The sequence below is a fragment of the Protomyctophum bolini genome, assembly GCF_963924005.1.
Source record: "Protomyctophum bolini genome assembly, chromosome: 1".
Classification (NCBI taxonomy): Eukaryota; Metazoa; Chordata; class Actinopteri; order Myctophiformes; family Myctophidae; genus Protomyctophum; species Protomyctophum bolini.
Genome location: NC_137862.1, coordinates 33,768,596 through 33,784,722, shown reverse-complemented (window position 1 = coordinate 33,784,722; position 16,127 = coordinate 33,768,596). Strand labels below are relative to the sequence as shown.

Sequence of the window (16,127 nt, the reverse complement as noted above, 5' to 3'; positions counted from 1 at the left end):
TATCTACTTGTGTCTTGTCAGATCAACAAAGATGACAGAAATAATTTATTTGAGTGGTGCTCAAGGTAAAACATGATTAATTAATTGATTGATTGATTGATTGGTCTTTTAACCTTAAGAAATGTTGCCTAAATGTATTGTACGGACAGTGTTGCAAGCCGTCCTTTCTTGAACTGGTATTGTGCTCTACGGTTTCGCTCAGGTAGGGGAATGTGCATTAAATTGATCACAAAAATTGTGATTTTGTTTTCCTGCAGTTTTAAAATATCTTCACGTTAAAATATTCTTTCTTTAAGGCTGTTAAAAATAAACTGCTACTAAACATCAAAATAAATAAAAATCATGCAAATATATGCAATAGAAATCCAACCAAATGTCCATCTTTGGCAATTTAATGTACTCTTGGAAAATGATATTTTCAGAGTCAGACACAATTTATACTCTCTGACATTTCTCTGTGCTAGAAATAATGTTATAATTGTTGACTCTGCTTCACTGTGCATATTAAGCTACCTCACATACTGACAGATCATGTTCTGAGTGTTACTGTGTCTGACAGAGGTGTGTGTGTGTGTGTGTGTGTGTGTGTGTGTGTGTGTGTGTGTGGGTGTGCATGTGCATGTGTGCCTGTGTGTGTGTGTGTGTGTGTGTGTGTGTGTGTGTGTGTGTGTGTGTGTGTGTGTGTGTGTGTGTGAGAGTGTGAGTGTGCGTTTGTGTGTGTGTTCACATTCATGTGTGTGCAAGAGAGATAGCAAGAGAGAGAGAGAGAGAGAAAAAGACTTGTCTGAAGATCTTGTATTCTTACTGTAAAAATGAACTTGCCTGCTGCAGAATATGAAAGAGATGAGAAGTGAGCAGAGGGGTTCTTTTTATGCAGGTTTTTAGAGCTACGTTCAAAGAAGCAGCTCTGGAATGCAGGGAACATAGTTTGACTGGGTCATTGATCAGCACACAAAAATGGTCTCATCAAGAGATTCCACCCCCATCTGAAAGACTCTACATGGATTGCAATTAGGGACCATCTTGGTTCATACGATTTTCCCTAATAAGGAATAATGTTCAGTTATTTAGAAATGAACAACCTGATGGCATGGCTCACTACCTATTCCGTTCTCATCTCTCCAGCAGTATTCTTGAAAGGCAGCTTCCCATGAACCCCCTCTTCAACCAAAGGCTGTCAATGTGATGCCGGGAGGAGATTACATATACTGTCAGTGGTGGTATTTTAATTTTTATCAGGTGCTGGACTGCTGGTATTATAATTTTTTCAGGTGCTATATGTGATTATTTCTGAAAGTGTTTCTGTAGGATGGGGGGGAGGGGGTTGCCAAACAAAGATGGAATACCTCAGAACTAAGTAAAATGCATATTAATAATACTTTTAAATGGCATGATTGGAAAGTATTTAAAGGGTTATTTCAGTACATTATATCTGAGTTTCACAGAAAGTTGTACACAGTAGCTTCCAAGCACCTTCACCACATGAACCCACGTTTTGAGCTTGTAAGATCCGCTATTTTTGGGCTAAGAGATTAAGTATAGGCCTTGGATCAAAGTATGTGCAATAGTGGTTAAGCCCTAGGATGATTAAGCTGTTATATTTCAAATTACTGCTATATTCTTGATTATTCCCTTTTACCTTGTTGTTGTACACTATATGTTTCTTCTTATACGTTATTATTATGCTAATACAAGGTCTAGGCATTGTCTGACGAACCAGATACCCATTTTACTCTATACACAAGATGTAACATAAAGAAACCTTCAGCCTTTAATGTTGCCTGGCTTCACTGACAGGGGGGGAGACAGAGAGACAGAGATAGAGAGAGTAGAAATAGTAGAAAGGTATGATGGACAAATAGAGTGTGTGTGTGTGTGTGTGTGTGTGTGTGTGTGTGTGACTGTGTGTGTGTGTGTGTGTGTGTGTGTGTGTGTGTGTGTGTGTGTGTGTGTGTGTGTGTGTGTGTGTGTGTGTGTGTGTGTGTGTGTGTGTGTGTGTGTGTGCGCGTGCGTGCGTGTGTGTGCGTGCGTGTGTGTGTGTGTGTGTGCGTGCGTGTGCGCTCGCATGTATCTACCTGCAACCTGCTTGCTCTTGAGGGAGGCCTCAGAGGCCAAAGCATAAGACATGGTGATGATCCTCTCTTGCTCCTGCAGAGCCGAGTCTAACGCCAGCAGTCCCACCTCTGGCTTGTCCAAAGACAGAGGAGCTGTGAGGTTCTGCACACTGTCACCAAACAAGAAGGGTGTCCACCGGAAAAAAAAAATACTTTTAGTTACTCCATTGCGCCTTCTACCGATATTGCCCAGAGAATGACCTCATAGAGAATATTTTTCCTCCGGTGAGAAAAAATCCCTTTATGGCCAAAAAGTACTGTTTATACGTGTGGTGGGGGGGCTCAGAGTGCGTCCACTAAGGAAAGTAGGCTTTCTAATGACGCGCCTTTGTTTTGGTGAATAGCAAAAAAAATATTTTTATTTACGCTAAAGACGAGAGGCTGGTCTGCATTCATGCGAGCGGCGGAAGCTCTAAATGCAACGCATTAGAGCTATGGACCAGAGCTAGAACACACTGTGGTTGTTTTTACCTGGACTTGGCGAGGATGTTCTTGATCCGCTCCACCTTGCGATGGCGCTCCTCCAGCTCCTGAGGACTGAGTGGTTCCTCGGGCTCCGAGTCCACATAGCGCTCTGGGATCAACACCTTCTGAGGCTTGGACAACTGCACAGTACAGTCCTGAGTGTTCATTTAATAATTTATATACCAGAGTGTACTGCATTATGAAACCTACTATGTATGAGGTTTAGTTCATTTTAATTGTATTGTACTGCATTGTGTTCGTACCATACAGTATATTTTGATGCATACCAAATGGTCAGTTAAGTGTGTATTGTTATGAATTGGTCCAATTTGCAAAACAAGTTACAATGAATGTGTTAACAGAATATATCGTATGCGGACATTCAATTATTTTCTTCATTTGATAATTTCTTTGGGTCCAGCACCATTTTTAAAAACTGTGGGGATGTGCATATCTTTTTCCTTTTAATTAAATTTTACCAGATTCTGTGCTCATTATCATGAGATATTGGCATTAATTGGAAGTATTCTGTAATGAATAGTGAGTATGGAATGAGCAGTCAATCATACAAAGAACAATCAAAATAAGTACTAATTTAAAAAATACTAGTTAACACACAAGGGTGGGTGCTATGCTGTGAGATATTAGAATGCCTCTCAACATTCCAATACAAGGTCAGAACTAACTGTGGTGGTATAATGTTCTTAATCTTTGTTAAGGGTGAGGTGATCCAGCGATTCAGCTTCACTGAATCTCTTTCTTTGGACAATGATAATTTATTGACTATTGTACCTCTTTACTGAGGTCGAGGTCATATTCCAGTGGTTCAAGGTCGACCTCGTGGGTGGGAGGGGTGGTGTGGAAAGTCAGCCATTCGTCAGAATATGAGCGTGGTTTTTCACTGACTTCTGCAGGCCTCTCCTCTCCCTGGACACTCCTAACAGCCTGCGCCTCCTCACCTTGTACAGCTCGCTCAAGCAGCTGCAGGTCAAACTCCTGCTCTCGCCTCCACTGTACAAAGCAATGCAAGCACAAGAACACCAATGTGAGATCAAATGACAGGTTGTTGTCATCAAATAATTCCGTTGAAGAAGAACTTACTATGGAGAGACTTTAATTCACTTGCCTTCACAAGTCACCCATTGCTCCATATTATTCCATATGAATAAGCACACCCACTATATCGCATACAGCAGTAGTCAATTATCATACTGCACCTGAGCATATTAAAACAGGCTTCAGGGTATACTGTATGTATGAATGAATGTGTGCTTGAGTGATAAAGCTGGAGAGAGATAAGGAAGGGAGAAAGACAGAGAGAGAGAGCATGCATGGAAATACAGCAAAGAGACTGATACCACATCAAAAGCATGTAGATCACAGCATGCACCACATTATCATCTTGTGCAATGATAAAGAAGATATAATGATAGTGGGAAAGAGTACAAGCGAAGTGGTTGATGTTCTCACACAGAGAACATGCTTAGGCATACTTCACAAAATATAACAAAATCCCTATAATGTACTATATATACTTTGTGTGCAATATATATATATATATATATATATATATATATACATACCGGTATACAAATATACATACATACATATACACGTATATGCAATGAAGGAAAACATGGCAAGAATGTATTCATTAGAAAATATTTTATTTCTCATTAGAAAACAAGGAGGTCTTGATGATGATGAGCTAATATTAGATAAACAAAAGCTCAGTAAACACTGTCATCACTTTACATCTTAATATATTAAATAAATGCAATTAATGTAAATTAATGTAGTTGAATATACATTGTTTTATAATTCATTTTGACAAAAACTGTGATAGCAGTGATAGCAGAGACCACTCTTAAATATAGTAATGTTGTTCACTATGTGAATGTCAGCATAAAGTTACAGTAAGTAGTACAGTACTGTATGTCCTTGCATTTATGGTGTGTGTGTGTGTGTGTGTGTGTGTGTGTGTGTGTGTGTGTGTGTGTGTGTGTGTGTGTGTGTGTGTGTGTGTGTGTGACTGTGTATGTGTGTGTGTGTGTGTGTGTGTGTGTGTGTGTGTGTGTGTGTGTGTGTGTGTGTGTGTGTGTGTGTGTGTGTGTGTACTAGGCACAGCAAATAACTAACATACAGTACACTAGTGTAATACATTGTAATGCTGCCTGAGAGCATACCACAATGAGGCCTTTTTAGTGACAGTACTAACATTTAAGAAAACATTAGTATCTGAACTACTGGACAAATGGGCTTTGGCAGGGAAAACGCCTATATTGACAAGAGGAAAAGAGAATTGAAGGTGGATAGTCATTCCTTTACATGCTGTGGGAATGAAGACCACAGAGACAGAGGTTAGTAGGTATGACCGATGAAACAGTAGGAGGTAGAATAAACATTAAACTAATAAAATAAAAATCTAAAAACATCAATGAATGATACATTGTATACCACAGAAATTAATTTGTTAATGATGTGTTAAACCAAAATCTAAATCCAATCGACAGCTTCACTTTAGTTTTGCCGATGAGCTCTATTACGTAACCTACAATGCATTCTGGTGCAGAAAGTAATTAAACCAAATCAATTACTACTAAATCACCCAAAACATATTATTTTAAAATCTGTGGCAAATCTGGCATGTTTGTTCGCACTGCAACGCTTCATGTCTGTAATTAGAATATTTGAAAACATTGCTGCGTTCCGATGTTAGTTTTGGTGCAACCTTTGCAACTTCCTTTTTTTCCTTTTGCTAAATATGGTAGGAAATATAGCAAATACAGTAAAGGAAATGATATCTAGATGATTTAGCCCAGATTTTATTAGGAAACCCATCCGTACGGTATCGGTAGATCCACATACACAACAACCATGCCATGTCTCTCAGCTCATTGCCAATCTGAGACTGGGTATTAAACCTTATTTCATATGCTCTATCAAGTCAGCTGCCGGGAACAGGTAAACAAAGTATCTCATGATATGAATTAAGTGCACGCCTTACTAGATGGATGGTTTGCTTGCCCTCATACATTACAGTGTGACGTCATGTGACATTGCTTTAGTAACGTACTGATCCCAGGTCAGCTGAAACTGGGCGAGAAGAAGGGGCGGATGAGGCCTGGGACGACGGAGAGGCGTGGCGCTCTCCTTGACTCAGGGTGCGTTTGCGCTGGCGGACGAGGGCCTTCTGATGCCTCTTCATCCTCTCTAGCTGCTCATCGGCGCTCATCTTCCCCCTGAGCTGTTGCTGCTGCTGCTGCTGCACTGCGTCCCCAGAGTACAGACGCTCCAAGGCACTCTTTGGTTTCTCCTGCGAGGAGGAGGAAGGAGAGAGGGAGATAGTTCTTGCATTAAGGACATAGAGACAAGACCCACACCCACTGGAGGGAGGGGGCAAGAGTGAAAGTTGCAATAGAGGTTATGATTATGAGGGAACTTACACTCAGTGATATTCAAACTTACTTCCATTTACTCACAATGCCTGCCAATGTTCACTGTAATTTACGGTCTGTCGCTGGATGCTTGAGGGTGTTTTGGCTAATGCTGTGTGGGAGTGACTGCCTGAGTTTGTTGTCCACTTTGGCAAAATGGCCGTAACAATCTTTATAAATGTCACATCTCACCTCTATGAACTAAAGAGCTTTATAAGAAAACTTTTTGAGTAAAAGAAATGTCCAATCTCACCACAAAGAGCATTGATTAAAGGTATTGGCTAATCAACAACTTTGGATATTCCCTTGGAAAATGCACAGAACATTAAAAGCTTTACTGCTGTAAAAAGGCTTTACAGTGGTAGGAAAGGAAAGGTACTATGTTTACCCAGGGTAACTGGACTAAGGAAAGGAAAGGTACTATGTTTACCCAGGGTAACTGGACTAAGGAAAGGAAAGGTACTATGTTTACCCAGGGTAACTGGACTAAGGAAAGGAAAGGTACTATGTTTACCCAGGGTAACTGGACTAAGCTCAAGAACTTATTTACAGTAGGCCGACCAGATGTTTTAAACCATTTAGTCCCGAGGCCGATTCTAAAAACGTTTTCTGAAAAACAAAAATAAATATGTTGCTATGTACAGTATATAACAAAAAAAATGTTACTAAAAGCGGTACCCGGATTGAATGGTATAACAACGAATAGGGGTTCCCGGTCTAAATGGGTTAAGGCCCGCAACGGTATATCGATTTGAACTTCTATCTAGTACATTTATGCTATGTCTCCGTTGATTATAACGTAGGACTAAATAATCTCTTGATCCTCTTTTTGCCCTTTGATTCTTTCATCTTAATTCAAGCTCACCTTCAGGCCGCCAGCAGACACCGCTCTGCGGAGGGTCACATATGAAGAGATGTTTGTAGACTGATTTAGCCTGGACGAGGAGCCAGCCAGCCCTGAGGGAACGCCAGCACACATGAAAACACCCATCCACAGCTAAAGGAGCCTGGGTGGGAGCCTTTCACATTGTTGCAACTTGCAAGTATGACTGATTAAATACAATAACAAAAAATCTTTACTTGAGAATTCTCTTTAGTTAACAAACCGACTGGAGCTAATTCAATTTAATTTGAGCCACCACCCTCTCACCTCTAGTGGGTAACGTCTGCCAACCTCCTTCATGTCCTAGTGCCGCTATCCCCATGGGACTGGAGCTGTCTCGGAATCCCAGAAGCTCAGGCTCACTAAGAAAGGGCCTCAATTCCACCTGGAGAAAGATGCACACGGCGAGCTTACAAACAGACGTATGGCAGTGGTATGCCAACAGCGCACATCCAAACAGGCACGCGGGTTACGCAAAGAGAATCACCTTGCCGTCGCCGTTGGTGTACTGTCCTATCTCTCTGTCTCGCTTGCGCTCGTCAGACTGGCGCTTGAGGCCGCGTACAGAGGTATGGCGTATCACGGTGGTCTCCCGTGGCAGGGGAGGCACAGCAGGGGGGTGCTCATCAGGACTGTAGAGCTGAGGTAGGGGTGGTCTCGGAGGGGCGTCCTCTTCCCCCTGCATAAACAACAGCTAATCAGAATAACTGAATACCAAGAGGACAGTGCAGCTGGCGCTCAGTGTTTTTAGTGTTACCACGTATGAGCTGATGCATTTTACATGCAAGTCTTCGTCCTAAAACATTAGGGCTGCAACTATCGGTTATTTATTTACAGATTATTCTAACGATTACTTTTTTGATTAATTGAGAAGCATGTTTTTTGCCAGCTGCTTGAAAAGCATTTACACGTACCTCTAGTAGCGACCGTAGTGGACACGTTTTCCATGGTTGGCTGCCTCTAAGCCAATGGGAGACTTACCCATAAAACCCATAGTCTGAACGGCATATATACTAAAATATATAACACCGCAATGTGAAGCCGTGAGCTGAGGCTGTGGTAAACAAACTGATTATAGATTGCAGCTCCTGCAGCTGGCAATTATGACTGAGTCATTCTTGTTTTTACTAAATTAAAGAAAAAATGTAAATATAATATACAAATATCATCAAATTGATTAACCCCCTTAAGCCCAATTTTACTGTCGCAGTGTCATCCATAAATTGTGAAAATTGCTGTGAGCTTGTAGATCTGCTATTTTTACTATTTAAGAACTCTTTTGCCTATAATGCCATGCCAAAAATAGGGATGGATTATTATTCAATTTTATTTAATCAGTTAAATCGATAACTGTTTCACCCCGACAAAAAATGACCTCTGCTCACAGAGCCTGTGTGAACACAGTGACTCACCCATGTAGGCCCAGTGGTGATGGGTTGGCTGGTGGGGCTGAGGTGCGGGCTGTGCTGCTGCTGCTGGGTCAGCCTCATCTCCACAGCAGACACAGGGCTTCCAGGCAGAGAAGGCACTGACGACACCGAGACTGAAGGCACAAGTTTCCTCTCTAGGGAGATACAGCATGTGACACAATGCGTACAATCATGCACACATACTAGACGTGGCAATCGTAGAGTCCGCACTACAGTGCTTACGATCATAAGCTTTTTATGGTGACCACAAATTATTATTTATTTATTTAGATAGCCCGTTGTGGTAACATAGAAAAGTTAAGTATTGGAAAGAGAAGGAAAGGTGAAGTACATGTACAACAGTACAAACATAGCGTATCTCTACCTCTGCCAGCCTTCCAGTGCGTGTGGGTAGGAGCAAGCTTCTCACCTGGGTTGGTCACAGAGGAGATAGTGACTCTGTAGTTGGCTTTACTGGAACTGAGGCCTGCGAGTACATCCTCAATCCTCCACAGTTCTTTTCTGATTTGGATCTTCTCCTGCTGCACACGCACGTACACACGTGTACACGTGTACGCACGCGCGCACGCGTGCACACACACACACACACACACACACACACACACACACACACACACACACACACACACACACACACACACACACGTTTATTTTTTGTTTTCTCTATGCTCATATCATTTGAATACTATAGGAACTAGATTATATTATTATATGGAATTTATTAGCTCAAGACCTGGTGGTATTATTATCGTACACAAACAATTTCCCCAGATTTGTATATTTATTTTCTCCACAGTCTCCAGGGACTATTTCAAATGCCTCTGCCTCTGTGTGTATGTGCGTGTTGCTTGTGTGGCTCCAGTAGCCTATGTACCCATGCTGTTTATGGTGGTCGTTGTGGCACAGACCTGAGAGTGACCACTGCGGTTCATTTGACCCTGCAAGGCTGACCTCAACCAGTCTACATCTCTCTCCAGACGGTTGTACTCATTCCATGCATTCTCCATCTCCTGCACAAACACAGCCACAATAATTGATCCCCCTATGCCATATTATTATTGTCCATATTAGCACATACTGTATTAGCGTGTTTTGTGAGAAACTTTGGAATATTGTGTCCGGGTAGCTCAGTCGGTAGACCACTTGTTGGACCACAAGTTCATGGGTTCGATCCCGGGAACCGCCAACAAGAGAATGAGTAGCACGGCTTGGTGCAGCAAGTCGTGCGGGAAGTACTGGGAGCTGATGTTAGGTGTGGCGCTACACCTCAGCAATCGATCTCCCAGGGGTCTAGCGCTTTGTAACGGGGATAGACTCCCGTGTGTTACTGGCTGATACCGACAATAAGCCACCCCCGACCTACTTCTTGGAATATGAGTAACGTTGTAATTGTTGTGGATTTAAGTATAAAAGTGCTTACACATGACAAGTAGCAATATCATCAAGTCATCAAGTCATGCTTATTCTAAGGAGTAATAGTTTGAGTCATAGTTTGAGTTTTGTTTTGTTTTTGAGAGGTGCAGACGCTCCAATGCACAGCTTTGTGTCTGTCTGTCTGTCTGTCTGGACATCATGTTGTTGACATCATCAGACGTCATCATTGTGATTAAAGGCACCACTCACTTCACACAAGTGTGATTTTGTTTAATAGTCATATATTTAGTCATAATGTTGTGCCGTAGTGCAGTAGTTTTTCCTATTCGTTTTAAACAGAGTCATAGCTTTTTTTAATACATAATTTTTTATGTTTAATTGTGCAGTGGCGGCCGGAAGTGTTATCAGCGCAGACCATTGGTCAAGTGTAGGCACCTTGAAGACTGTCTTAGGTTTCATTTTACAGCGGTGTCACGCATCAAAAGTATAGCCGTCTACAAGTTCACAGTCACAACGTGTTTCATCGTGACTGACTTGTGAGCTTGTAGATCGGCAATCGTCACTTTTTGATGTGTGACGCTGTGCACAACCATGTATAAATCAAGCATTACTGTGGAGACTTGGGAGATTTCAGCCCGGATGTGCACCACATCCTCCTGCAACAGCCTCTGCTGGTAGGCTATCTTCTCAGTGTGAGCCGGCTGCTCACGGTACTGCTCCATCTGCTGGTGGGACACATCCAGCACCGACTCCAACTTGTCCTGGGTTGGGGACAGAGGAGACACTGTCATAAGATACATTCACAGAACATGCAGATATATACACTACACACATGCACTGCACTCAAATACATAAGAAACACACACGCACGCACACACACAAACAAACAAACAAACAAACAAACAAACAAAAAATAAATAGGGACACCTTATCTTCTTTCAAACTGCGTATCCTGGCCTCTAGCTCCTGTAAAATCTTGTCTTGCTCACACAGTCGACTTAACTGTTTCTATAACAGAAAGCAAAACCAACACAAAATATAAAGCAGAGCAATTTAAAAGAAAAGTAACGGTGTGACGAATACAATTCTGCATCATAGAAGCCCACATCTCCTTCATTCTCTCCGTTTACATCTACGCTATCGCAGAGTTCACTCAGATCACTTTTCCACCGTTTGGGAACCGGTTCAGTTCAGAACCAGTTTTTAGTCCATGAGCCAGACCTCCAAAATTGGATGTTAATTATGAATTGAGTGTGCAAAACCATACCTATATTAAATTGTCAATATACTGTATGTAAATTAATATATGAGAACCCTTCCACAGTAGTAGCCTTTTCATATTTTCTATTTTTTGCATATTTTCCTACTAAATGCCTAATTTGCATATTTAAATGTACAATTTCTGAAAATGTGTAATGCAATAAATCATTGTCTTTGTGTAAGTAATCAACTGTGGAAGTTTCATGGTGATATTATTTTTTACCTATTCACCTATCACGTATAGGCCTACTGTACTGTAGGTGACAAAATGTGTGATAAATATGAAAAAGCTCATGTGGAAGGGTTATTAATTTACTTATATTGATCCTGTGTGTGTTCACATCTGGATCAGAGGCCTGCCCCTCCCCTGCCTGCTCGTCTCCGTTCAGCTGTATTATAAGGCCCGATTCATACTTGGTTGCGTGTCGGTGTTGCGCATCGAAAATAGCTGATATACAAGATCACAGTGCTTACAACTTTGTGAACTTTAAGATATATGTGCAACCAAGTACAAGAGGGCTTTAACAGCAGTGGCAGATCAGATGAATTGATCGTCTACTGTAGTCTTCACTGTCTGTATACATGTCAATAAGACCCATCTGTGCGAAAAGCCCTGAGGAATTGCACTCCTCCGCTCAGCGTGAGATATCAAAGAGGGCCTTTATACTGTCGGGAGGGTGAACGCTGGGTAATGCCCATTATAAGTAATCATAATCAAAAATCCATATTTTCAAATTCACTTTTTGAGAAGGCCGTGCTTATTGAGAGTGACATATTTGTTTTCCCAGAAATGGGTTATGCGTTTGTGAAAACAACACAAGACTGCCTAGTTTACGCTTTTCCTCACACAGTGTGTATTTTTCCTCAGTTCTATTTATCATTCTGTCCAATTAATAATTAAGCTGTTTTCTATTTTGCTGCCTTATATTGTTGCTTTTAATTGCATGAAATATTCATTGTTCAGACAAATTCACTTGCAGTTACTTATAAATTGTTAAAGTGGAACAATGCTAATGATGAAAAGCCAGCACATTCATTCTATTCAGCAAGAAAAATAAAAAATAAGAATGAGAAAAGATCAAATCAAACTGAAAATCAAACAGCTCAACATCTAAAACTCCCATTACCTTTAAATTGCAGGTTTGAAAATAAAAGCTGTGGTCGATAGTCTCAGGCCCGTACTGTGCATCTCCAGTGTTGCAACGTGTGCACGCTCTCCGTTTTCCACAATTAACATAAACAAAACTCAAACAGCTCTCTGTAGTCGGTGTAGTGGATTGCACAGAGTAGGAAATGATGCAGTTTTAGGAAAATAGATATATAAAGTGGGTGCTTATAAGCCTGTTTCATTGGGGGTTGTGGAGGATGGGAATGATTCACTTACATCAGCATCACTTTCTGCTATTTTGACCGGTCGTGATGGTCTGTCCTTTAGGCTTTCACGTCCAGTAACCTGAAAGGCCCCATAGTCACAAATGAAAATTAACATTTTAACACCAACAGATGGACAATAAGTTGATCTTGCTGTGAAACTCCCACTTACTGTACGTTCAAAAAAAATTACATGACGTTTCAGGCAATAGCAAGACAGTAAAACATCTTTACAAGTCAAGCGGAATGAATCTGGATACAATGATGCTGTAGCACAGACACAATGTGTGGGCAAAACAACAACAACATAAGTCACCACGTGGACACTGTGAAATGCATAAGCTAACATAATGAAAAGTTGTGCAGAAGCTGTGCAACATATTGATGGAGAGAGCAGCTGCAAACCTTAGCTTCAGGAAGACCTACAGTTAAGTGAAACCCACAAAGCTGCTCTTTCCTGGCTGCTAATTATGGCAGGTTCAACAACCATGCCTTTGAAATGAGCCACGATGTAGGATTATTACTATGATTCATCAACTATAAAGTAAAAAAAAGGAAGATTGTTTTTGGGGTTTTTCTAAACGTTAGAATGTGCACTCAAGCATGGATTACAGCTGTATGTGATGTGCTTTAGTTTGAATTAAATCCGCACATGACACATCACTGCATGTTATTTGTGCTGTATCATAATCAGAATACTGGCATTCGTTAAAGAGCACCCTTGTGTAATCGCTAAGAAGCACCAACAAAAAAGTGAGTTAAATGTGTCAAACCAACATTCAATACATCCAGGAGTGTTACCCACATGCAGGGATACAGAGTCCCCACCATCACATGTGATGATTGCATTACAATATTACCCCATGAGTGAACCATGGTATGCATACATCAACATTACATTACATAACCTCCTCTGGCACCAAACATGACCAGGGATGCATTGCATTTTGCAGTGGAATGGTCTGGTTTTTTTTTCACTTTGTATGCACACCATCCTTACGTTCCAACTGTACCCAAAACTCGGAGTGGTGCTTTCTAGTACATTGTGCACTGAAACGATCATCGGGTCAATGCATTGGATCTGGTTTGAAACAGGAAATGGAGACGTGTTACACGGCATAGCTGCAGTACACAGATGACCTCTTTCCACTCCAAATAAAGAAAATATAGGTTGCCAGTCAAGGTGTCATGGTATTTACACATATACAAATCAATCTGGATCGAATGTGCGTCAAATTGCTGGAGATAAATGTTTGGCAGCTAGAATGAGAAAAAGGATCTTGCTCAAGCACAGCGGTAATTCGAGAATGATACTTGGGACAACGGTGGAATAAGGAATGTAATAAGGAAGTTCACATGACAGAGATATAGTCATGTGGACCAACTTCAATCCAACCTCATCGTCATCCTTTCATTTTAAACCATATACTCCATTATAAACTACAGCACTGTTGTTCACTTGCCAAATATATGACACACTGACAGCGGGACACCGAAACTCAGCGAGTAAAGGAAACTCAGAGAGTAAAGGAAACTCAGAGAGTAAAGGAAACTCAGAGAGTAAAGGAAACTCAGAGAGTAAAGGAAACTCAGAGAGTAAAGGAAAACATATTAGTCAGTGTCAGTTGAGTTGTTTGGGCTGTTGGATGCTTCAAAGAAAAACAGGCAGAGCAAAAGGAAGGGAAAAACAACAACACAGAAATAAGTTAAGAATCACAAAAATGTTAGTTTCATTTACATCATTGGTTCTCAATAATCAGTACAGGGACCCCCAGGGGTCCTTGAGGGTTTCCAGGGAGTTCCCAGCTAAATAAATGATAGTTAGGAACGCTATGGACCAGAGCTAGTTAGGAACCAAATGGGCCCTTATGGTTACGGGTCTGTAACTGCGAGTGTACATTTGTATACTCTCAAAGTTAAATTTACACCGTAATGCAAATCAAACTGGGGGTCCTTGAAATAAAAAAGGTTGAGAATCACTGATTTACATCATAACGACACAGGACACCATAACGACACCAGCGTATGCAGAGAGAAAAGACAAACAAGGGAGGGTGGGTGAAAGGAGAAATAGGAGATCAAGGTAGCAGTCCAGACAAGAGGAGAGGAGGGGGAAAAGTGAAATGAGTATTCTGTGAGCCCACCTTCAAATCTAGATACTCCAGGTCCTTCTTCAGTTGGAGGTAAGTGTCATCAGCCTTTAAGTGAGTAGTGGAGAGACAATTTATTTAATCTAATCTTCCAGTATTCCATGTTTATTATAATTCTTCTTTTAATGTGATGTAGTCACATGGTTGTATTATTTTTTTGTATTACAACCAATGATGTTTTTATAAAAGTGTATTGCTTGCTTTTTTAAATCAGTTTTTGTCAGTATGTTTGTACAGGTTTTTATTGTGATTGTTACGAGGATCTGTCGTACTGTACTGTACTGTACTGTGGAGGCCAGGCAGACTAGCGTTCACTAAGGTGTCTAGTAGGGTACCTAAGGTGTCTAACAGGGGACCTAATGAAGAACAGTCAACATGAAATGAAGCTGTAAATGATGAGGCATACCTGGAGGATTCGTCAAGGGTTGTTACATTTGTTGTTCATGCTTTGATAAAACTAGGGGAAAAAACATCTGAGTAACAGACTGTGTTTCAATGATCAAGATTTGAGTCTCTTAAAATAGGTATTGTTCATTATAGATTTTAGCATTGGCTATTCAAAAATAGCAGATCTACAAGCTCACATAGCTTCACTTAGTGCCATGCTGCGAGCTTTGACCGTTTTTGAGTGTTAGAAAAGATGTTTAATAATAAATGACAATGACAAAACTTCTCTTCTGGGGGTTCCCTGACACAAAACCATTTCAGATGGGAGATCCGCAGCCAAATAGGCTATAGGCTATATAAATGTTGGGGTCCTTCACACGAAAACGTTCGAGAACTACTGCTAGAAGGTATTTGTATTTAATGTCTTAACCAGTTAGCTTCACTCTGGTGACCAGGTCTGTGTTTTTGCACTGTTCTTTCTGCAATTTCAGTCATCTCACCCACAGTAAGAGAAGTAAGAGAGAACTCGAGCCAGAACCATAGAGACAAATGTTGCATTTATCACACATTTCTCTTGTTAGACCTTTTTCACGGCAGCCATTTTGACATGTAATAGTTGGGTAAACAGGTGTTACCAAGCCCCCAGAACAGTAGCCACCGACGGTAGTGGTCAAAACTGGAACTGTATACGGGCTGGGCTTGAGGGGTACTACCTGGAAGACTTTGTCAGTCTTCCGGGTCCTTCAAAACGCCACTGAGCAACTTCTATTGAAATGAATAGCGGGGGGCGGGGCTGTCGCTTCTCATCCGCTCTCTAGATATATTATAACTCTATGGGTGTTACCACTGATTCCCTTCCACACCAAACAGAGCCAGGGTGCTGCTATTGTACATGTGGGCCCACTAGAAAGGCTCTGCTACACTAAATGAGATGGAACATTATTTAATATCCTCATCATCATCCATCGACTGCAGTCACGATAAAAGACAATGGGGCACGGCATTCTGGTTTATATCCCATCACTTTGGCCAGATAGCAGACACTTGGAGAGGAGTGTCTCTGGTAATAGCATCTACATAAATGGGTTTCTTCCTCTAGTTTCACAAGGAAGTCTCCAGAAGGTTACTTAGGGTAAGTCCAGCTAAAACAGTATGCCTTTGCACGACCATAATGCCCAATCATTGGTAACACCTGTTTACCCATGTATTTAAAATCAATATGACAGTATCAAACATCAGAAAAGTGTAAAATACAG

The 16,127-nt window shown here is 41.1% G+C and overlaps 1 protein-coding gene across 8 annotated transcripts in view; it reads right to left on the bottom strand.

Annotated features, from left to right (window-relative positions):
* plekha7b (pleckstrin homology domain containing, family A member 7b) overlaps positions 1-16,127 on the bottom strand; it is a 121,127-nt gene that overhangs the window by 4,576 nt on the left and 100,424 nt on the right. For all 8 annotated transcript variants that reach the window (XM_080772397.1, XM_080772399.1, XM_080772400.1 and 5 more), the window contains 14 exons: positions 14,479-14,532; positions 12,348-12,416; positions 10,631-10,711; positions 10,315-10,464; positions 9,238-9,339; positions 8,739-8,850; positions 8,312-8,463; positions 7,387-7,578; positions 7,167-7,284; positions 6,882-6,973; positions 5,656-5,895; positions 3,372-3,590; positions 2,586-2,719; positions 2,076-2,224 (listed from right to left, as the gene is read on the bottom strand). In XM_080772397.1, the coding sequence (XP_080628523.1) occupies positions 2,076-2,224; positions 2,586-2,719; positions 3,372-3,590; positions 5,656-5,895; positions 6,882-6,973; positions 7,167-7,284; positions 7,387-7,578; positions 8,312-8,463; positions 8,739-8,850; positions 9,238-9,339; positions 10,315-10,464; positions 10,631-10,711; positions 12,348-12,416; positions 14,479-14,532 (1,864 nt within the window). The remainder of the gene's footprint in view (positions 1-2,075; positions 2,225-2,585; positions 2,720-3,371; positions 3,591-5,655; positions 5,896-6,881; positions 6,974-7,166; positions 7,285-7,386; positions 7,579-8,311; positions 8,464-8,738; positions 8,851-9,237; positions 9,340-10,314; positions 10,465-10,630; positions 10,712-12,347; positions 12,417-14,478; positions 14,533-16,127) is intronic.